The sequence below is a fragment of the Mycteria americana genome, chromosome 14, assembly GCF_035582795.1.
Source record: "Mycteria americana isolate JAX WOST 10 ecotype Jacksonville Zoo and Gardens chromosome 14, USCA_MyAme_1.0, whole genome shotgun sequence".
Taxonomy (NCBI): Eukaryota; Metazoa; Chordata; class Aves; order Ciconiiformes; family Ciconiidae; genus Mycteria; species Mycteria americana.
This window is the reverse complement of record NC_134378.1, coordinates 4,505,094-4,529,704: the sequence shown is the minus strand read 5'-3', so window position 1 is coordinate 4,529,704 and position 24,611 is coordinate 4,505,094. Positions and strand designations below refer to the sequence as shown.

Sequence of the window (24,611 nt, the reverse complement as noted above, 5' to 3'; positions counted from 1 at the left end):
CAGCGATCGCTGCCCCCCAGGCAACTCCCCCAGTTTCTATACTGAGCATGACGCCCTATGGGATGGAATAGCCCTTTGGCCAGTTTGGATCAGCTAGCCTGGCTGTGCCCCCTCCCAGCTTCTGGTGCACCCAGCAGAGTAGGGGAAGCTGAGAATTCCTTGACTAGTATAAACATTACCTAGCAACAACTAAAACATCAGTGTGTTATCAACATTATTCTCATACTAAATCCAAAACAGCACTGTATTAGCTACTGGGAAGAAAATTAACTCTGTCCCAGCTGAAACCAGGATACCCAGCACCACTGAAAGAGTGGAACAACTGGTGGTATTTAACATGGCAGAAGATTAACACATCAGATCAAAGCTAAAAAACAGCACAACAGATTTTAGGGTGGTGATTCTATGAGAAGTGTATTTCATCATCTTACAGCTAGAACGGATGCTGGGAAATTATTTGCTCAGAAAAATGAAGCATTCTTCAATTGGGTAGAGATGGAGAAGAAGGACTGCAAAAATCTCAATTCAAAACTGCAATTTTGGCTATTTTCTTGCCTCAAATAATCTCACAGTTGAGTGGGGAACTAACTTCAAAGTGATCATTCTTTCCTTAACACAGAAACATGCTCTTTAATCTCTTCATTCAGATAGGACAAATGCAAACATAACCAATGCCCAGCTTCTCGCTGAAGTTTAGTTATACTGGCTTTGAAAGCAAAGCAGTTCAGCTCCATCATTCAGACGTAAATGCTATGCAAACTTTAAAAATCCCATTCACCTGAATACCTAACACAAGCTTGCTGAATGGACTCCATTCAGCACCGCTAACAGACTTCAAAAGACTTTTGTCATCTCCTAGCTTTGGAGCTAAAAAGATTCTGGAGCTGCCATAATGCTAATATCCTCAGCTCTGAACTCAACAATTCAGTGTTTACAAAGCTCCATCATTCTTTCCTCCAAAACTTGCAACCTTATCTACCTTAGGATTAGAGCTTCAGTTTGTAAATACCAACCTCCAAACCCAGAAGAGTAGTTTAACAAGTGCCCATATAGCAGATCAGTTGCAGCATATGTAGTAGTATGCTCAAAAGGAGGTAGAAGGGTGTGTATCGCACACAGACCTGGAAGCCTGTAAGACGTCTGAGTACACACATGAAGAGAGATTGTTTAAGAAAGGGTTAGACGACCTCAACACAATCAAAGGTGGTTCAAGAGGTACAAAGGGAAAAAAGCTAAGTAAAATGAATTAAGGTAAGGTGGTCTTTAGCACAGATCACTAGGAACCTACATATTGCTTTCAATTTTTCTGTCTCTTGCTTTGCAAAGTTTTTTAAAAACAATATAAATAAATATAAAAGCTGGGCATACATTTCACCCGTCCTAAGAAACCCAACTGCACTAAGCAGATCCACAGTATGCTGCCAACAAAGAGTAAAGCTTAAATCAAGGCAAAGATGGCTGGGGAATTCATAAGCACCTTGCTCAGGACAGAAATTGTCCCTTCCACAGATGATTTTGAACTTCTCACTTCAGTCGTCCTACAACAAATACCTTTGCAGAAAGCCTATTAGCTGCAGTAATTACTGCATTTCTGAAAGAGATCAGTAACTACGCCTTTTTACACTGTCTAGCGCTGCAAAATTTTTAAAAGTTCCAATAATCACGTTGGGCTGAGGCATTTGCATCTACAGAAACAGTCTTCTCCCTTCATTGGAAATTAATTTGTTTCTCCCGTACAGATGGGATCTATGGGTCTCACTGTTCGTTTTGCCAGTTTATTCTTAAAGGTTCTCATATTAATGATCACTTTCATACTAAGAAATCTGATGCATCCTTGCCTGCATTTCATATTAAGTAGAGCACTACTTTTTTAGGTTGGGTTTTTCCACTGCAACAGAAGTAATATTTTGATGTGAAAAGGCAATCTTTCCCGCTGAGATAACAGCTCATACCCAACAATTGTATCTCACAAGTGTCCAAATATGCCTAAATCATACCAGACTCTTCACCAACATCCAAGTATGGTGACAGATGATACTTCAAGGGACTTCTCTTGAATTAAAAGCATTTAACAGGCTTGTAACCACAGGGTGGGTAAATTAAGAACAGCTTTAGATTCTATTTTCCAGGAGAAGCCCATTAATAACTTCCCTACAATCAAACAGGCAGAAGAAAGATGAGCAGAAGAGAGTTAACAACGTATGTGACTCATCCTTTCTGCTAAATCTTTTAGCTAAGGCATAAGCGAAAAAAATGTGTAATTTTGAATTGTAATGTCACATGAGCATCATTAGCAATCAACTTGCATGAAAATTTGTACATTAAAAAGAAACAAAGAGCAATGAAAAGCTGCCAGACACATTTTACAATGGCACACATCTGGTGGTCTGAGTTACCAACCTATCCACCACAAAAAAGAAAGCTCCCAGTTAGCAAAGGCATTTGGGATACGTCATTTCATCATCATACATCAATGTGTGCCCAGCTTTTATATTTATTTTTATTCTTTTAAAAAGAGCATTTGATGCTCTTTTCTGAGCATCAACAGTCCTGAATTAATTTCTATGCAGTTGCCTTAAACCTTCCTGATAATTTTAACTAGAAGCTGAAAAGGCTGAGAGTTCCGACTACAGGACATAAACCACAGGGATAATCTAGCAGAAACACACCCTACTAGAAGCAGCAGCACAGGTTGCAGAAAAAGTGATATAAAGTGTTAACTCTGTATCTTGACTACACATGGCACGCATACTAGAAAGCTAATGAGGAGGAGAAGTAATACTGGCCAAGTAACTGCTACTCCTCCCTTCCTTTTAAAAATAAATACATGAGAACTGGTAGTTGCAAGACTCTGTAGACTGACAAATGGATACTACAGCACAATGGAAGCCTCCAGCATTGAAAACCCAAGAACTCGAGTTAATAGTTACCACTCTTTACACCCAGCAGCAATATACTAAAAAGTCACATTACTGCTATCTTTCTGCAAGATGTAAGGCAGCATGAAATATGTGAAATTACCTTGTCCATACTTTTCAAACATAAGTGTAATCCTAGGTAGGCTGCAACACATTCATTTGTGTTTTGCCAGCATCCCTGCTTCCGCCAGCTGCACTGTTTGTTGGGAGCTTTCTCTAAAACAGGAAGTTAATAGGTAAGTATGGTTTATTGGAATACACACGGATAAATAACATTCTACTTCCACTAATTTTTTGATCATATCTTTTATCCGAAGACCAAAATTTAATATAAATTATTGAAGCATTTTTAACATTTTAAGATTGAGGATGCTTTGACAAGACAGCTTATTTAGACTTGGATGCCCATTTTCTCCTTTATGTTGTCCGATGGAATAAGGCACCTCAGATCTGCAGATGAGAGAACAAGGCTCATCACTTTTTCTATAAGAGGTCTACCCTACAAGGTCAATTCACAGAAAAGTCAAGGTAAGCAGAGAAAGTCTAGAGAAAGGAGGAGGTCTACCATACAGTGATGCTTGCCCTTTCATTACTTTTGTTCTTTGGAGATGCCCTCTGTTCCCTTTGAATGGAGGTAAGACAGAACATGACACAGATAAAGTACGAAAGACAGTTACTAACCAAAGCAGCAAGAAAGCTCCCTTCTCCCCACAGGGAATACTGCAGTTACTCAGTTCAAAGTAACTGCAATTAAATAAAAAAAACCAGATCTTTTACCAAGTTAATCACACCTTCATGTGAGGAAAAGCTGTTTCTTAGTGTCTTGAGAGAGAGAAGAAAATAAACCTGAGATTCCTCCTCACTGCTACTAGCTATTAGAGCTTTCTCTAAGACCAGTGAGGACTCCTTCCCCCATGACTTCCAGTCGGCAGAACCACAGTTGACATGAGTTGTCTGCTCACCACGCCACAGCAACAACTGGTACCAAAGATGCATCAGGGAGGCTGGAGACAATTCCACAAACAAGGAAGGAAGAAACAGTTTTCCATAACGCTCTTCATCCTTGGAAAATTGAAGGATATTTACTCGAGTCCCTTCTGCTTCAAAAAGATTGTTCCTTCATCCTTCCCCATCTATTACTGCATTTATACCTTGTATTTAGTCAAGAACTTCATACATTATCAGCAACATCATACTTAGAAATCTATACATTAAAAACAAGTCCAAGCAAATTCATCCCATGACTACCTCTCTACCAGCCTGAAGTGAAATTTCAGTCAGAATAAAACCAGAACTCTTGGACTTAGATTTGCCTTGGTAAGAAAAACAAACAAAAAATCCCAAAACAAAAACCCACAAACGATGCACACCATTAACCTGTCAAGAAATTCCTGAAACTCAGCTCAGTGGTGTGATAGGAAAGCCGTTACAATTTCCCAAGTGGCTACAATCAAGATTAAAGACAGTACTCCCTGCTCATTTTACACAGAAGAAGAAGGGCTACAGAAGAAAGAGACATAAAAAGTTGGGAAAAAATATAGATTGAATTGTTAATACAGCATTAGTTTACAAACTTTCCTTGTACCCCAGCTACGCTTCCTGGATACACTTATTCTAATTTATACCTTGTTGACTAACGTAAACATGAGAAACAAGGAACGCACAGGCTGGAACATGACTGCAAGTCTGCGTGGCATTCAGTGCAGTTCTGAAAATTGGATCCTGTATATAAAGTGTACATTAATCAGTTCTCAAGGAAATGGCTTCATTTCCCACTTCTATTTTGGAGGTTAAACAGAAGGAGAAGGAAATGTCTTCTCTTGAAAGAACTCATATCTTTCATACTAACTGCCGATTTCTATGAAACAATGGCTTTGTCTTCCTATCTCCCCCATCCACTTCACAGAAAGATATTAAGTCGGACTGAAAGAAGAGAAAGTGGAGTTAAACTCTTGGTGAGAGTGAATGAGTGTTTGTAGTCTCTTTGCCTCCCCTTTCCTCACCACACAACCACCTAATGATTAAAACTGAGTTAAAGCAACTGCTATTGGACTACACCAAACTAGACGATTAACCAGAGCAATGACGAGTTCAAGTAATTACCAGCCAGATGTGAACACCAAGGAAGGGAGTATTACATTCCCTACACCACTGTGACTGCAAAGAGGTAAAGGCATGTAAGTGGCTTTTTCAGACACCCTACAATCATGAAGTCATTCTCCCTTGTTCAGTAATTTCAAAGCCAGCATAACCTTCATAAATAGTTCACATGCACACACACACAAAACCCATCCTGTGTCGCTGTAGTGTTCAACAGAGCAACAACATTACATGCTTTACCAAATATATACTTAACTTCTCATGGTACATATAAATTCTTCAGACTTGAATCTATTTGTGTAAACTGGGAAAAAAATAGAGAAAGAGATAGCACGCAGCCTGAGGGGAACCCACATTATCACAGCTTTACTGATACTGTTGGTAGCGCCAGCAAGAGACTTTCTCCTGTTCCCAAGGTGATAACTTTGAGGACCTTGATTAATGTGCATTACTCAGGCAGATGAATTCAAATCTACTCAGCAACTTCTGAGATCTGGATGAGCCTGATAAGTAGATGGAAGGCATGAAAATTCCTATCTGAACTTATTAATGCATGCTAGAAAAAATACTTTTTTAACAGTAAAATCTAAAATGCATATAGACCACAGCTGAGCTTATCTCCTAAATGGTTCTAAGGGACAGAATGGACTCGGTCTTCTAGCCGCCCTGATGGCAAAAGAGGACTGTTGCAGTACAGTGCCTACTTTTCATATCAACACCCCCAATCTCCTGAGTGAAGTATGGGGACTTGAGTACCACCACAGAAACAGTACTTGTATCACCCCATGATGGCAAGGATATTATGTTAGTTTTAATGAGTATGTTTGGCATAAATACCTTGGGGTATAGAACTATCCATACACCAGGCATGAAAACAAACCAAAACAAAACACACCAAAACAAACAAAAACTTTGAATAATCTTTTTTGTATCTACCACCTCTCTCAGTAATTGCTTTATATGAAGTGAAGAGTTTGTGAGCATCCTAAACAACTATGTTGAAGGCAATTATATTTTTATCCCAGAAACAAGCTCTACTCTAGAGTACATGTGTAATGCCATATTATATGCTTTCATACCTACAACCGCACTTGTTTTATTCAAGGAAACCTATGGAGGGCCTGATGCAACATTTCTGGGGACAGTTCCAGCCCAAGATCAGGTTTAGCTGTAGAACAGAGATCTTTTTAATTCTTACTACTTTTAAGCTCCAGAAAGCTCTTTCTCCTAATAGGACTTCCTGCTGTTTAATAATTAACTGAAACTATTCTGGACACAGCTCCAATAATAAATACTGAGATAGTCAAAATACCTGTAGAGGTTTTCCTTGATGAGTCTGCCTTACAATTGTGAATCTGGAATTTGGACAGTATATTTAATACAGCAGAAGCTTAAATATATAGATTTATTTAAATGTCTAATTATTTAGCATGCTTTTCACACTTTGATATCAACTCTGATAACTTGGCAGGGCTTTTTTGTTTGGTGTTTCTGTATGTGTTTCTTTTGTTTTCGTTTTTTTGGGGGGTTTTTTTGGTTGGTTGGTTTTGGGTTTTTTTGTGTGTGGGTTTTTTTTTTTGTTTTTTTTTTTTTTTGTTTTGTTTTTTTTTTTAAATTCCAGTGTCTACTTATGAGGAAAAGACTCAGATCACTAGAGCAGTTTCCACTGTGCACTTGGTAAGTTAATAAACAGACAGTGCAATTACAGTGACAAGTATCACACCAGAAGAGACCTAGAGAAAAAATAGTAAGCAACTCTGAAAAAGATACCACCTCTCCCTCTGGTGTCACTGAAGGCATCAGCTTCTCATGTCTTAAAAACCTAAAAAAAAGTGTCACTGGTAAAAGACGAGCTGTCCCAAATATCACAAGGATGACAGGAAGCCACTCAAGTTAAGAGACAGACTGTTTTTCATCCATGTTGACTAGCTGAACACTTTGAAAATCAACTAAGACAAAACTTAGAAGAACTACATACCCTTGGAGGTCTGTAGAGGGGCTTTGTAGAGTACTCCTACCCCTGTACCAGCAGAACAGACCCTAACAAAATGCAATGTGCCTTAAAAGAACTTGCATCAGGTAGCAACAAAATAACTTTGAGGGACTTCCTGGAGACCGAAAATCTCAGAAAAATTGTCTCATGAAAACGAGGTTATAGATGCTGTAATATTCCCTCTTTATCAGCTCTCCATAGATTCCCACCATGTATTGAGTAATTAATTTAAGCATCCAGAATATCTGAAAGGGATCAGGAAAAAAAAAAAAAATTGCAAACAAACCTCCACACACACACACACACACACACAGAGTTTAAAATGTTATTCACAACCTTACATAATGTGACAGGTGTCCTGGCAGGACACCATCATTAATACATACATTAAATGATAAGATTCCAGCCAGTTTCAACAGTATTTTAAACAACCTTTACACAAGCAAAACCTACATTTAGTTCAGAATATGAGTAACTGCCACACAGCTTTTACTTAAAAGAAATTTACAGACAAGAAGCGTTCCATTAGTATGTGATCAGTATAGCAAGATGTAGAATCTCTGGGTTTTTTGAAAACCACCCTGTACAAAATTGTATTAAATTACTATATGTGCTACAGTGAGAGATAAGAAATAGAGAAGAGCTATTTCCACTGGAGCACCAAAGGATGGCAAGGTGTACAGATGGAAATGATAGGTTTCTCTGGCTTGACTATTATGACTCTAGAGTGCAAATAAATGTATTGTCGTTTATACAAGCCTTGCAACAGTCAGAAGACAGAAAGGTGTTAGCACAGACAGCAAACAGCTCTACAGGAAAGTATTTTCACAGTACTACCAAGGTATCTCCTGCCACTAAATATACTGTAATAATTTGAAACTAATAATTTATGATCTTTTGTATAAGAGTTCCACTAATTACTTTACAATAACACACTGTTCCTAGTAAAGATGTCCACACAGACAAGTAAGGGGAGGACTTGGGGGGGGGGGGGGGGGCAGGAGGTGGTGCGTATTTAATTTCATTGATCATTTCATTTCCTGAAATAGGTATCTATTGGTCCAATTTAGGGTGTAGAAGAACATGTATTTCAAAGCAAAATCTCTCTTTCTCTGTCTACCAAATATTAGCATTCAATATTGAGAAATGTAAATTACTCCTTCCTTTCTCAATACTACAATAAAACATCTTATGCATAGGGAAACAAACAGATCTTTACATTAAAAAGATACACAGATACACTTTTTACACCTTAAGCTTTGTTGAAGAAATCCCCTATGATTTTATGTTCAACTGATCAAGAGAAAGCACGTGAGAAGCAGAGTATTAGCTTGGATTTAGTGGGTTTAGGGGCAGGACTATCAATTGAGCAAAACTTCAATTACAGACTAATTTAATGTATACCCAAGTACATTATTGCAATTCAATAAACATCTCTTCAGAATTAAACAATTCCAATTTGCTTTCATTGCAGCCTGTGTGCATGCATTACAAATTTGCTATTATCCACACTAAAATTAGTCAGACTGTTTGGAAGCACTCATCCATGCAATCCCAGCGTGTCACAGTGCTGCATCAAACTAACCTCAAATGAACCACTTAACCTTACCTGCTTACTAAATAGGGGCAAAGAGCAGAGGAGCGTACCTTCCCATAACAATATTACTCTCCTAAAATTTCTTCCAGCTAGGTGTCTGCCCAAGTAATCCAGCAATGAATCTATCAACGTCTCTCCTGGTGGACTTCCAACCATTCATGTTTATAACTTATTCTTCTATTTTTTCCCTTCTTATATTGTTGAACATGAAAGTGTCAGGCACCTACTCAACTTTGCATATTCTGATATTTGGTTGCTCTGGAAGATTGCCTTCCTTCTATTTAGCTATGATACAATACTAGATATGCTACTCCTGGCAACTCAATTCCATTTTAATCATGAATTAATTCCTCCAGATTTGAACAAGATACAAGATCACTGAGTGGGAATTAAAAGCACCTGGCATCTAATAGGAGCATTCTCTTCAAGACCTGTGTAGTCTGAGTATCTGCACCACGCAACACTCTATATTGAAGGCATTGTAAAGGCATCACTATACTGATCATCAAATGACAGAGTAAGTTGGCAGAAAAGTACTACAGTGGACAAAAGTGATCTCGTATCTACAGCAGCGCTCCATTTTCACAGAGATGTGAAACATTTAGATCAATAAAATTGGCGAGCAGACCCATACTCCTCCCATTTGACATCACCCCCACCCCAAACACAGAATGTCTCAGGAGCAACTTTGCCACCTTCTGATCTCTCCACCTAAGAGGCAGTGAGCATCCCTGTGGTGCAGCTCAGGGTAAGTTTAAAAAAAAAGGCAGCACAGTAAATAGCACTTTACTGCATGTCTCATGGAGGCAAGAGTAAGACACATTTTGCATGTGTCAGGCATGGTATCAGCTCTTGAACCACCATAAATAACAGGGCTAAAACCCTAGCATCCTTCAAGAACTACTGATGTTTCTACTGTGTACTCCAGGACAAAAGCAGAATCAATCCTGTCATTTACTCCCAGCAGCCTCGAGCACACTCTTCTGACATGCAATGCTCCATCACAAGATTATTGATGCCTGATAAAATACTGTAAAGGAAGGCAGATGAAGCTGACAGACAAACTGTTCAGCTGACTACTACATTAAAAGTATCCATAGCTACTACGCATTACTACAAAAGCTCATGAAGAGGGCTGTATGCAGACAAAGTTTCGATTCAAATATTTGTTTTAAGAAAATGATTGAAATTCATGTCACTTTTACCCTTTTTTCTTACCGAAACTTAATATGAATGAAAGAACAAAGTCCAACAGGATGTCAATTCTTATACATAGATGACACCTGGGAGGAAACACTTATCTTGCATAAACCTGCTGCTTTAGTGCAACCTACCTTTCACTATTAATTCTGCATAATTCGAAACTCCAGATCCACCATCTGAACGAATGACACATCGGTACTTGCTGATACTGCGTTGAGAGGTGTCAGCTACACTGACGGTAGCAGAAAAACGTCTGTGGTTGACCACTCGAGTGACCATTAATGCTGTGTCCCTTCCATTCCACTGCTGTAAAGGCAGACAAAAATAATGTAAGTTATGAAGACACACAGATTATGCATCCATATGTAATTCATTCTTTGTTATGCTTCTTAACATTGTTCAGACCTTCACGTTCACAGCACTAGGTTAGATTTTTCAAGAAAAGACTGCTAGCCGTACCCCTGAAAAATTTACAGGGTTGTATGAACTAGGGCTTAAATATTCTTACACATATATTTAAGTTTTCACATCTATTTAATTTTTGAAGCATATTTGGGCATTTAACGTGTTATATGTATTGAAAAGGCTGGAGAGTGACAGTTCAGACTATGCAATTGTACACAGTATATTTAGAGGCCTGGCTAGGATATGAAAATACTACAAATGAATGGATTTTGTACACCTGAGAAAATGCTACAAATGAACAGATTTTACACATTTGGCATCTTCAGATGTAAAACTTTGATTCTGGGCCAATTTAAATAAATTGGTTGGATGAGCAGACATCCTTATATGTCCAACATTCCTCAGTAAACCTCTCTACCAATGCCAGACTACATTTTCCCAACTGGAAAAGGGACAGATGAAGAATTAGCTAGAAACAGAAGTTCTCCACAGCATAAACACCTGAACTTGCTCAGTTGGTCTAGTTTATTAGGAGTTTCAAAGGAAAACACACTGCTGTTTTGCTGATTTCCAGTAATCGGGTTTTGGGGGTGTTTCCAAGGCTATTTTCATTAAATGTTTCAATTTTAGAGAATGGAAAACAGGTTTCCACTAGCAACAATAACGATTTCCTCCCACACCCCTGCTTCTCACAGGAAAAGGTTCATACTGCTTCAGGTCAGAAGTGTTTTTACACACATCTAGTCATAACTGTGGAAAGATTTCACTGAAAGAACTCAAAAAAGATAAAGAACAAGCCAAACATATCTCAGTGGATGCTAACAGTACACTATAGGTTAATAAATTTCAGATTAAAAAAATGTAATTTTTAGGAGAACAGCTGTGATGAGAGTACAATTAAAGTGACTGTCAAGTCATTTTTCCATGATGCCGACTACTTTTCTCACCAACTCAAGCCTTTTTCCCAGCACTAATTTTCATTTTTATGATTAGGTAAACTGATTCCTCCCCTAGTATTTAAACTGGATTTGAAATTGTTATTTTTAAAGTTTATTAAAATGTCTGAAGTCAATAAAAAAGTTTGAGAAAATAAAATCCGTTATTTATTTGACTACAAATGCCACAGCAACCATGACGAAGGCCATTCTTGTCTGCCTCAGATGTTACAAATATAGGGTGGTCAGGCCCTCAGTCACATCAGTTCAAGCTGAGAATAAAAACAGTTGACTGTCTTAAGCGTTCTGAAAGTTTATGTCAGCCATATGTACATGCACAGTACATACAACAAGAGAACCCTCTTGACTTGTTTGGGACATTAGGTGTTTAATGGCACAGAAGTTTAGAAGAAGCGAAGAGCTCAACTATTTTAAAAGCTTCTAGAAGAGTTCTATATATAAAGCATAGTAATGTTGGGACTCCACATATGTGAGCACTTCAAAGGACAGAAGAAATAATTTTGTCCTTCACTGGGAAACATGCACTCCACATCTTCAGTTTGATGTATGTTCCATTTCTAACTCTAGAACTGAAAATGAGTTCTTAAGGTTGTTACTATACCCACCTGAATAGCACGACGCAGTCTTTCAAGACCAACCAGTAAGGTGAAAATATAGACATTAAAAGAGGGCATGTTTTGGTCTTTTAGTGAGTGACTAAAAGGAACAATCTGCTATCAATGCAGCCAAGGGAAATTGGGAGGAAGAAAAACAGTGGGTACAAACTGGTTTTGCCTGTTTTCACCATCCAGGTAGTAATCTCAGACCTTGGAGCAGGTTGCCGTCTTAACATATTGTCACTGACTCTGAGCTGAGGACATTTTTGGAGGGTGAGAGGAAAGAAGATTGCATAATTAAGCAGAAGTGAAGAACTATTCCACTTTTTCTGTCTCTTCTGCTTTATGACTGAGCACTTACAGGTGCATGGGCACTTGTTTGAAACCAAAATTTTGCTGTCACTGGCCATTTTTCCATTTTCTGTATCATGATTCTGTACTTCGTCACCTTAAACTCTCACCTAGAAACAATTTAAGGCAGTTCTCAAAGGATCTTGACGAAACGATTTTGCCCCACCACCCAGTCTTTCTTTATCTACTTATTTTACTTGAAAAAGTAAAAAACCCCAAACCAAACAGACAAAAAAAACCTACCACCAAAAAAAGCGCATTACTTTACCTGGAGCCAGAGTTTGTCATGCTGTGACCACTTCCCCCCAGCAATGCACTGGAATGTCGCGTTCTGTCCCACATTAACCTCCACGTTCTGAAGTCGTAGGAAATGAGGTGCTTTTCCTAACAAAAGATGCAAAGTATCGCAAGGGTAGAGAGCAAGGCAGTAATTGACTGTGTTACACCAATACAGATATAAACACTCAGCAAAGCATTAGGGCCTATCCGTGACAAAGGGATTTTGCAAAATAAAGCTGTCCTTCAGTATTTAACTATTCACTGCAGAGTGAGGTGGATGATCCATCTGGCAGAGGATGGCCTAAGGGATCATACAGAGCTCTGGCACATCTAAAAACACAGATCAAATCACAACACAAGTTCATGGTCATCAGCACAATTTCTTTCTGCTTGCTATAAAGACTAATTGAGTAATTTCTTTTCTTCAGAAAACTGTTTCTAAAAAGGTCAAAAAAAAAAAATCAAATGCTTCTGAGCTTGTCAAGCACGACTTTCCCAAACCAAATTTTCACAAGGGTCTTTTTTTCCTTTTTATTTTATTGACTATCAAATACATCCTAGACCTTTAGAATAATAATGTGTCATTAATATCAAATCAGATGTTAAATGAAATATTGATATAACTGACAGTATTGTATCACTGTATTAGTTTAAGATCACCCATATCAGTGTTTTGCTGATACTAAATTCAGTATTAATTCAATATTAAACCCCTGATACTAACATGCAGACGTTGCATTTGTTCACAAAGGAACTAGATCAGAGGATTATCATTTTCACTAAATACCAGGTACAAAGTTTGTGCACCATTTGAAAACTTTTAGTAGGACACACTGAACAGCCTTATGAGATTCTAAAGGTCAGAGTTTTTCAACTTCATCTTTACATTTTCTGCTATGATTAGACACCGATGAAATACTTAATTTCAGAGAACATACCAACCCATCTTTTTCTATTGGAATCAAATAGCTTCAAAAGGATGCGGGCATCTGTGTCTGTGTGTGCATGAAGCTTGACTTACAAATATTCATGTACTATAGACACATGAACAGAGAACACATGCCTGTACACTATGGCAAATGTTTTTATCTAGCTTCTGTATCCCATTCGCCACACCCTCAGTTTGCTGACAGCTCCTGAAAGATAGTGACTCTGTACCATCGTGCTTTCTGGGCATTACTAATTTGCGTCAAAGTTTACTGGAAAAGTACTTCTGGGTGACAGTCAGAACGTATTGCGTGATGTTTGCAAGCTAATACTAGTAATTTCTGCCTGCACTCTAAGGTGGGTGGATACAAGCCAGCTCCAAATATAAAGCTGCATAGCCTGGGTGAGTGCAGTCACACCAACCCCAAACTCCTAGTCCTCAGGTCTGCCCAGCTTCCAGAGCATAGGGCTGTCCTATGATTGCAAGTGCTCGTGCACACATAGTCAATGGGCTTCTAGCATAATGAAAATTGATACTCCAGTGCATTCCTTCACAGGACCAAAAAAAAAAAAAAAAAAAAAAAAGGCAACACCAGGAAGATACTTATTTTTCTCCATTATTGTGTCATTAGGGGCATTTCACTGCGTTTTTGCCAACACTTAGGTTTGTCTGCTATACTGTCATCTATGAAGGTAAAGCAGAAATTAAGAAATAAGACCAATAATTTCAGTAACCTCCAGGATCATCAGGAACTTCACAGTCCCTGTGTTTTGAGTTATAACAACTGTAAAATGAACATGAGGGGCAAAGCCTGTACAAGTCAATGGACACACTCTGGTGACATTTACCCTTGTGGCTGTCATCGCTGAACAGCAAAAGCAACACTGGGAATCAGACAGGAGAAGCATTTACAAAGACTGCAGAGAACTTGCAGCTTGTAATGAGTTCTGTATGCTGCAGGTTGCAAACTGATTCAAAATGGAGTAGTTAACTGTTTGAATCATTTCAGTTTTGAGTCACCAAGAACGCACTTAATTGTGAAGAGGGACCTGCATATACTTGGAGAAATTGATTTCAAATCAGTTTAAATACTTGATTAAGCAGGGGTGTAACACAGCGTCCTGTCTCTTTTTTTTTTTTTAAATCCCATAACTTTTTTGTCTAGGCTTTGCCTCATAGTTTGTTCAGTGGTGTCTTTCCCAGCAAAGGGATCAGTCATCACCCACCATGCCATGGAACGCACGCAGACTATTTGGGGGATTTGTTTGGATGCTGCCAGTTATCAGCAACATCTGGTTAATACAGACTGTAAGTATTTCTTAATGAAGTAAATGCACCCAAAGGCCTGAGCAATGAGCACATGGTAAATACAAATATAATTTAGTTACACAGCAATTAACCATACTGCAGTTATCAAAAATGTCCTGTTAAACTTGAGCAGAATCATGTCTGTCACATCGAATGGCAGCTATTCTTTGAAATTCTGTATTGCAAGAAAAGCAGTTGATTTCACTCCATCGATATGATCCATGATTTTTTTTTTTTTGTGAGCAGCTGTCACTGACTTACTAAAACTACGAACTAGTGAGAGGGGCTGTTAAAGGCCATTAAAAAAAAAAAAATCTTTAGAAGAAACTTTATACTACATACACAATATAGACACACAAAGTCCTCAAGCCACACTTTAGATGCATAGAGAAACCAAACAAGTTCAGACTCAAAGATTGAGGCTCAAGGCTTCTTTAAATAGACCAAAAACAAAACCAAAAAAATCTAAGCTTATTATTATGGCTGCAATAGAAGAAATGCGGCACTAATATTTTTGAACAGCGTAATGAACCTGCATTATTTTCTCCTTCTGTGCAAGTATATTGTCTGAATGAGATTTATTTTTAATATCTTTACAGGGGTGCTGAGTGGGTTTAACATTTGTTGAGAGAGACCTTTGGGATATGTCCTTTACCAAGGAAATACTGAAACAATTTGTTTGTTTCTTCTTTTCTTAAGTTAATCACACAGGATATTATCAGAAGCTTTTTAGATTGTTTTCTACAGCAATATGATTCAGAAATAATAAAACAGTCAGTTTTATATTCTCATAACAAGAGAGGAAGAGAGAATTCCACAGATGTCCTGGCACTAGCTATAGACTGAGAGCAGTTTTGCCTTTCACACAACTTGCAAAGTTCTGTAATTATGCAAGGCTGATTGTCTTTAGGTGTCTCAGAGGGATACAAGAAGACATTTTAGCACTGACCAAATTGGGTAAATCACTCCTTTAGATTGCACAGCCTGGTATACAATATGTTGATACAGTTAGAAAAACAAAGAGTGCTCACTGCATGGATGGGCGAGAACTCTGACTTCATCCACAGCTATGTACCCTGGATGTCCTTTCAAAGAGACAGATTCAAATATCACCTGAAATACAAAATAAGAAAAAGTTTTCTTAAAAAGAATAGCTACACTAGTCATTTGGCCAGTCACCATATTCTGCTCTTATTCCAATGTCCGAGTCATTCAAGGCATTTCATCAGTAATAATGAAGGGATAACCAAGGCAATTCAGTATGTACATGCATACCAAAGACTGAAAATCTGTTTGATATGGAAACAAAAAGTTAGAGAAACAGTCATTCATTCGAGACAACTATGTGCTGCTTTCATTTGGAAGAGCAAAAAATACTCTGTGTATATACACACCTATATTCACTTTAAGCACCAGTCCAAAAATATTAAGTGGATAATCATTTGAAATCTTGTTCTTAGTATGCCTTGGAAAGAAAATGCTGTACATGAGAGAAAATTCTCTTATTGAATCAATAACCCTGCATGGATTCTTCTGGAGAAAACCTTGATTTGGCATGCATGTCATTGCAGTATTAGAAAGCAAATTATGAGCAACGGATGACTCTGGATTCCAGTTACTGGACTGTAATAAGAGTCTCACAGATATAATAAAGTTGTTCCTGCCTTTCCCTGGATTGAACTAACATGGGCTGAGAATGAATATTCTTAAAACCCACATGTAGTATTTCTCTACATTAATGGTACACTAACTAGCACTTTCTATTTTATTTATGTATCTGGATAATGAAAGTGTTCCACTAATTTGGGTCTGAATAGACAGATATTCAATCACAGATAAACAAAAATCTCATTCTTCCCTATGGTTTTGTGATTTTTGGAAAACTGCCCCGATCTGTTACTAAATATCCTGTTATTAAAAATATACAGACTACCTGAAAATTGGGGGGGGAGGGAACCAACAACCAAAAAAAAACCCAACTAAAAAAATCTGATAAAGTGATCATTAAAACTAACTTAACTACTGCCAAATAAGCTAACTAAAAATTCAGGAGAAAATAGTATTAAATATGGCGCAGTTTGCCCAATAATTAAAGGATAGTAGGACATGAGTTGTAGACTGTGCCCACATCCCAGTCTACCACTTCCTCACGGGGGGCAGCGGAGGGGGAGGCGCTGATCTCCTCTCTGGTGACCAGCGATCAGACACGAGGGAATGGGATGACACTGCGTCAGGGGAAGTTCAGATTGGACATGAGGAAAAGGTTCTTCACTGAGAAGGTGGTCAGTCCTGGAACAGGCTCCCCAGGGTAGTGGTCACAGCACCAAGCCTGTCAGAGTTCACAGAGCGTCTCGACAACACACTTAGTCGTAGGGTTTAGTTTTAGGTAGTCCTGCGAGAAGCAGGGAGTTGGACTGGATGATCCTTATGGGTCCCTTCCAACTTGAGATATTCTATGATTCTATGAGGAACAAGAAATCTAGAAATGTTAAACTGCAATAGAAAAAAACAAGAATGCAGACTGATTATTTAACATCTTGGTAATGCTACCTCTCAAGTTAGTGATGCTCTTCCCAAAGGAATGAAGTGCTATCCTTTAGGTTTTTTTAAAAAAAAAATGAATGGGTGGCAATGTAATGGATGCTGTCCTCTGCATTTGAAAGTTTCATTCCCTCTTACTCAAGTAATGTTCACACTGTACTAAATTGCTCATTTTGGCATGAGTATACAATAACGTTTTCAAGGACAGAGTTAATTAACGTGTTCAGCTGGCACAGTTATTACTATTAGAGCAGTATCCCAGTGCAGCTACTTGTTTCGTAGGAGAAAGTATTTCAGTAATTTGTAACCTCTAAAATTCCTTACTAGAACACAAAGTTAACTACTTAAAGCCGGTTTTCAACACTTATTTTCACTCTAAATAAAAGCTGGTATTCCCCATCTGTCACTGTTTAGCCTCTTATTCATCTCCTTCATCAGAAGATTTAATACAGTAAAAGATTCAACTGTCCAAATGCTGACACTGAATGCCCTGGCTATGAAAGTAGACCAATATGTCCTTCATAAGTACAGAATTGCTGTTAATCATTCTGCTTTTCATTTGGGCTTCCAGAATGTAGTTTCTACTCATGTTTCCCTGACTTCCTAAGATCTGATCCCCAAATTCAAAACACATCCAAATGTGAGATCTTCTGAAATAAGTCCATTAGAAAAAAGACATGATAAAACCAGGTAGAACACAAAAATTAACAGGCAAAGATATGAACTAAGAAAAGTTCAAGTGCTATCAGTATGGAGAAACAAAGTTCTACTCCAGAGGAGGGTGGACAAAAAAATAGGCTGTCCAAGGAGGAATAGGAGGAAGCAAGTCTCTGGAAGATAAAATAATCCAAAAAACATAACATGTGTTTTGTGTAATCAAGGTTCTTGATAAGCTTTTTAGGGACTATATAAAACAAGAGTATAATGCAATTCCTTAGTATGGAAGTTATAATTTATTTCAGAAATTAAATGTCATTCATTGAAAAAATTACATTTACTGGGAAGGTCATGAAAGCAACTACTCCAACTCCCTTCAGACTTTAATTGAAGTGCAACATTACAGCTACAAAACCTTATTTTAGTTTTGCATTTGTGAGAAGCCACAATGAACTAATTCTCAATTTCCTGCAAGCCAAGAACTTGGAAAGAAAAGTTCTCCAAGGCATTGGCATTAGCTATTAGTGCATAGCAAAAGCAAGCACCAATACATAGAGAATTGTCTTCTATTACTGACACGTACATAGTCTTTAATACAGCACAATATAACTTAAGCTGGTAACAACTGAGTTGGCTTCTAAAAAACCCATGCACACTGGTGTAGAATCCACTGAAAAGAGTGGAGGATTCCTCTCAAATCACACAATATTGTTTTGACAGAGTATTTTATTATCTGTTCCACTTTACATCCAGATACTCTTGTTATTTCCCAGTTCAAACCTCCACATTGTTGTCTTTTTCTGTATTTTGCAGCATCTCAGCCCTCGCAAAGCAAGAAGCACAGAAGCACCCAGGTTTTCCTGAAAACAGGGAACTGAGACCCAACATGAGGAAAATGCAGGAATCCATGCTTATGGGGCCCAGTTCTGCAAATTTCACACTGAATCTCTCTCATGTCCTTTTAACTTCAGTCAGACATGTAGTATAATGGTTGAGACAGGCATTTAACAATGCTTTACATTTAAGGAACTTCTCAGAAATTAATATAGGTGACAAAATGCAAAGCTTTACTCTTAAAAAACATTCTTAAATGCTCCTGAGAACTGCAAATACTAAATCATTTCATGTTTCCTTACCAATAAACAATCCTACATTTCACTGCTGCTATACACCAACAATGTCTGTGTTAGCAATGTAGCCTGGCTCATCTGTTGTGGTACAAGTTTTCTTCAGGCATTGATCAATAATGTTCCTTGCTATACATCAAAAAAACTCTTCCTGGCAGACACTAGTGCTGCCCTTGGTGCATTCTGGGACTAAGTTCATCCTTATGGCAAGCAGTAATTCAAGATTACATGTATTACCTTTCTCTAAGAACTATTACGGCTTTTTCTCGCTACACTAAAAACATTTGCAGGCTGCGAATCTAAGTATGAGTAACTCTAGGGTAGACATTATAAATCTCCACCATCCCCCACATTTATATCTCAGCAGAGTACGTTTGGATCCAGATGACTCATATGACCCTTGCACAGAAGTGTCAGACCTAAAACACAACCTCTGGCAATTGGCTTGGTTACTATTTTCCACTAGTCACATCTCCAAAGCTCAAAGTACTTGCCGAAGCCTCAGACCCAGGGCAGACAGTTTCAGATTTTTTGCCTGACTGAATTTTCGATGCACACTGTAATTCAAGATGGTGTGGTTTCTGTGCATTAAGAGAATAATCCACGTTTTGCCTGATGCAGATTTCATTTATTTAGGAAAAATGCTATTTTTTCCAGTGTTACCTGGTGCTTTTGAAATAGAGAACATGCTTTCAGGCCTCTTGCGTACAAAGAGTTCTCCAAGCATGCAATTTTGATTTAAAACTGACAAATAACACTCCGATGGCACATCCCAGATTGTGAGTGTGAAATGAGACACTCCCTAGGCAACAGTACACCCGAGCTTTTGTCAGCCTGCCACCTCTCGACTCCTTTAGCCAGAAGTGTTACTTTAGGCTGCCAAATAACAATAATTTTGTCTAAGTCGTTCATTGTGTTTTCCTCTTCACTTTTGCAAGCTTAAAGTTTTCTTTTTTCTTTGTTTTTTTTTTTTGGTGTGTTTTTTGTTGTTATTGTTTTGTTTTGGGTTTTTTTTTTTTTTTGGGGGGGGGGGGTTGAGGGTTTGTTGTTGTTGTTTTTTAATCTTGATTAAACGTAGAGGATTGCAGACCATCAACAGAAGATGGTTTATAAAATCAGGGACTGATGATAGATCAGTCTATTAGATCCTCCATAATAGTGGGACAGATCTCAAATTTTAAAAGCCACAGTTAAGGAATAAGAATACAAATATAAGCAGAAGGAAACATCACCCCCATTCATCAAAAAGTAAAAAAGAGAACCCCTGCATTTTCTAGGAAGGAACTATTCCTAGGCAGTTACTGCTGCCTTCCAATCTGTTCATTTTTGTGCTACAGTGAAAAATTCTCGTTTGATTTAAAGGATTTTTTGCTCAGGAAAAGCAAACTTGACCTGCAAAAGGACTTGCAAAAGAAGTAAGTAAGACTCAAGAAGTCTACTACTGGTATATGTAAGAGTAGGATCTCTCTTAGTGTGAGATCAAACTGTCTTTTCCAGGTTTTTCAAGCACTAATTATCTGGGTGAAAGGTCATTTCTGTTATCTCTGTGTAGCACTTACTATGAAGCAAATTCTGGTTCATGACCAGGTTCGTGTTAATATGAATGGAGTATAAGCACTTTAATATGACTTCAGAACAAGTGACAAGTTACGTACAGCCCTTAAAACACCACTTTCCATGCATTTATATCTCTTTATCCCTTCCTCTCACCCTGCATAGTGTGCTCTAATATACATAGAGCTCATATCTGCTCATATCCCCAACTCTTTTTCAGAGGCAGAATATTAAAGCATTCTACTTCCGCTCAGATTTTACAGACCTCTTACCCAGTTATTAGAAGCAAAAAAAGAAAAAAAAGGCAAGCTTTTCTACCTGCTGTTTTCTATCCACAGACTATTTCCTGCCTTTTCATAGTTTCAACAGTTCAGTTCTACCGTAATTCCCATCTCACTCATGTCTTTTATTAGTATCATATGTACATCAGCTTTTCCTGCAAGGTTTAGGGTGCAATTACCTCCCAGGCTTTTTCTTTTTTGTCTTGAATAAAAAACAAGACAAAAACATGCCTTCGACACCTAACAAGAAGTGTGTGAGTCCATTGTGTGCAATCGTATCTAATTAAAACTAAAACAATGACTGCAAAGTTGCCACATGAAGTTTTAAGTGGACAACCAACAAGTAGCTGTAAAATTAATATAACTGAAAAACAACTTACCCATAACATTCCTCAACTTTGTGCTTGTTTAAATAAATCTAACAGAACTATGTTACAAGCAGTGCTAAAGAGGAAGGGAGGACCTGGTGAAGAGTATACTCACGTTGGTAACACGGTACGAGATTTTATTACTAGCTTATGTACTTTTACTCCTCATACAAGCACAGGAAAAGTCCAGATGCAAAGCTAAGTGAACAAATGTTCTTTCTTATGGAACCAACCAAGGGCCAAAAACAGTTCAGGTGAATTTATACATACAGTTATACATCTAGACACCTAGTTATATTTACATTTACATAGTGCCACGGAAAGTACCAATACAAGTCTGTTTACGTCCCAATTTCATGATAAACAAGTGGGTCTTAACTTGCTAATAATTTGACTCCCAGCAGTCTATCCATCACTCTATGACCTGACAACAACTGAAGAAAAAGGGTAAAGCAGGAAGAAATATGTCAAGATGCCTATAATGCCTATATAACCCTCTTGCTATAAAACCTCTATATGTAAATTCATCCTGATTAGGAAAAATTGGGGGGGGGGGGGGAATATTTGATTTTCAGAATACCTATTGCTAACAATAGCTTAGCTCATACCTAGCCAAATGTTCAAAGGAAAAAGAGAGAAAAATATTACAGACTCATACCTGATAAAAATGTGGCCAAAATGTACTGATGGCAAGTTCTGCTTTCACCCATCCTTCTGTAACAACCCCCGAGACATTCCATATGGGATTGCCCTGTGGTCCTCCGTTCACCTTCACGTAGACATTCAGAGAGCCAGGACTTGAACGGTCTCTGCTGGATAAATAATAGTGGAAGTCGATGCAATGCGTGTCATTCTCCTTCAGTGTGGGCAACAGCAAGTGAGCTTTCTGCCCAGATGCCCGCCCAGAGCTGTTCACCATCATGAAGGAGCCTATAGAAGAAAGCAAAAAGAGAAAGAAGTGTGGTTTTGCTTGGCTTTTTCAGTAAAAACAGTTCTATTAGAAAAGTCAGGGATTCCCTTTGAAGCCAGAAAACAAAACACTCATCTGAAGAACTCAAACTAACTATTTTATGCTAGTTGTTAGGTAACAGAAAGAAAGGATATTAAATTTGCAAGGTATATACACAAATAGATTCAGGGCCAACTAGAACCACTTTAATTAAATGACTTAAAAATCAAAATACAAATACTATTTTGCTTTTATTATTTTACAACCTTGTGATAAAACAGTCACTCTAAACAAAAGCTTATTCACACTTAAAGTAGCAACAATGAGGCTCTCCTACTGCATCCAGTCCCCCAAAGGCACATTCAATACAAAAACTACAACAATGGACCAAATTCTCAGCTGATGTTTGCCTACACGGCCCCTACCCACTTCGTGCCAGTGTATACCTGTGAACCCTGCATCTTGGCACTATAAAATTTTGAAGGTTGTAATGTGTTAAGAAAAACCCAATTTTCAGAGCCCAAGCAAATTAGGCTTGTTAGCGTAACAGCAACATCTCGACTAGAAACAATGCAACAAGGACAATTATTCTTCTAGGAGGGAAGGACAGGCTCAATTTAGGGAGGGAAATATATACTAAGGCAATTTATGAGTTTGTTAACCTGGAAGCTTGCATCATATTAACCATGACACTTGATGTTGAACTCGCGTTTTGATTCATCAAGCAGTTATTTTACAGCACATTGTGTCTCAACTCATCTCTTCACAGATGCATCAAGGTGACAAATGTTAGCAATAAGGAAAAACATTATGAGAGTTATTTGATTCAATTCTGTTTAAAGCATCTCCTTTATGTGTGTGCAGACACTCACACTCAGAAAAAGCCGAAGAAAATACTAACGTGGGGAGGGGTGGGGAGGAAATCTGTGTGTCAGCAGCCAGGCATGATAATTTTTAATCAAATGCAGCCCTCTTGACACTCTCAGTTCTGATGCTGCTGCCAAGACATGCTACAAATGTATTTCTCTGCTGGCCTCTTGCAGTTCACAGAAGATTGAGTTTGAAAAGCCTTGCCTCACTTCTAACCTATTGACTTTCCCTATTCCATGCCATAGCAGCGTGACACTCAGATGAGCCAGATAAACATTTTGATCAATTCTGTGCAGTGAACAGCCATATATTCTAAATTTGTATCAACAGATACCAGCAACCTTCTCCCACAAAAAATAGTTTTTTCCCCTGTGTTTATATGATACATATGCATTTTGTAAAGGATTGAAAAGCATGGACACAGAAGGAAGTCAATCTTTCAACAAAAAAACCCAAAACAAAACAAACAAAAAAAACCCCCACACATTCTAGAGACCTTGGAAAATTCGAGCACAATGCAAGCACAGCTGGAGAAGAGGCTATACTAAGAAATATGAAAATTTATAGGCAAGATGCTCTTTGGCAATCCTATCTTTCATTTTGATATGCTGAAAATCAAAATAGCCCCAATCAAGAAATTCCAGGTTCACAGCAAGGACTCTGAGAAACGTAAGAGCTGAATCCAAACTTTTCAATTTCTCTCTAATAATTGAAGTCCATAAGATGGGATCCTGACAAATGTTCACTGATGATCTAATTCTGCTCCCAGTCCACCACAAATTCCCCTTCTTCAGCGAGTACCGTATACATACTATTCTTAAAAATCTGCCCAAATAAGCTAAATTTTTGAGAAACTGAGATTTGGATTCTGTTTCTATGACCAGGATCATTTATTATCAGAAAGCACAATTGCCAACAGGCTTGAAGAGGCAGCACAGCCTGATAGTTAAGGCAGCAGGCTGGAAACCTGACAGCCTGGTTTCTAAGACTAATTATGACACTCACTTCCATGATCTCTGTCAGTACACATAGTCTGCTGCCTTATCTTCCCTTACAAATAAAGCAAGAATAGTCGTAAGAACCACTCTTCTACTGAGAATCTGGGAGGAAAGCCACTGTAAAACTGCTGAGTAACAGTAGTATAGTACAGAGGAGGACAGCAGCTGCTGTGAAATGCACTGCCTGCAGCATTTCAAGGCCATTTTGAGAAACAGTACAAGATACAAAGATGACAAGTTCTACATTTGCCAGATCTCATACTTGACGATGATGGCAGAGTCAATTAAAACACTCAGTAAAGAAAACCAGAGCTCCTGTGCATCCACAAGGTTTTGGACCAAGTGCCTGCTATACTGGGTAGGAACCCAGCAAAACTCATTTTTGCACCATCATTGATTGGATCACAGGGCACATCATTTCACTTCTGGGCATCTTAACTTTTTATTATTATTATTATTATTATTATTATTATTGGGATAATGCATGGATTCCCACCCTAAAGAACTACTCGGAAGCTGTACTGTGTCTAACACAATATGGTCTTGAACTGCACTAGGGTAAGTGTGTGTTTCAATGATAGAAGAAGTTAGGGTATTTCACTTTTACAGATTCATGTATAAAAACAACGAGC

General features: G+C 38.2%; 2 protein-coding genes across 2 annotated transcripts in view; both read right to left on the bottom strand.

Annotated features, from left to right (window-relative positions):
• GSS (glutathione synthetase) overlaps positions 1-24,611 on the bottom strand; it is a 496,957-nt gene that overhangs the window by 37,306 nt on the left and 435,040 nt on the right. The gene's annotated exons all lie outside the window — the stretch shown is intronic.
• Positions 1-24,611, bottom strand: part of PTPRT (protein tyrosine phosphatase receptor type T) — a 342,262-nt gene that overhangs the window by 268,228 nt on the left and 49,423 nt on the right. The window contains exons 3-6 of the mRNA XM_075516941.1: positions 21,821-22,092; positions 15,666-15,747; positions 12,388-12,503; positions 9,943-10,117 (exon numbers count right to left, since the gene is read on the bottom strand). Of these exons, the coding sequence (XP_075373056.1) occupies positions 9,943-10,117; positions 12,388-12,503; positions 15,666-15,747; positions 21,821-22,092 (645 nt within the window). The remainder of the gene's footprint in view (positions 1-9,942; positions 10,118-12,387; positions 12,504-15,665; positions 15,748-21,820; positions 22,093-24,611) is intronic.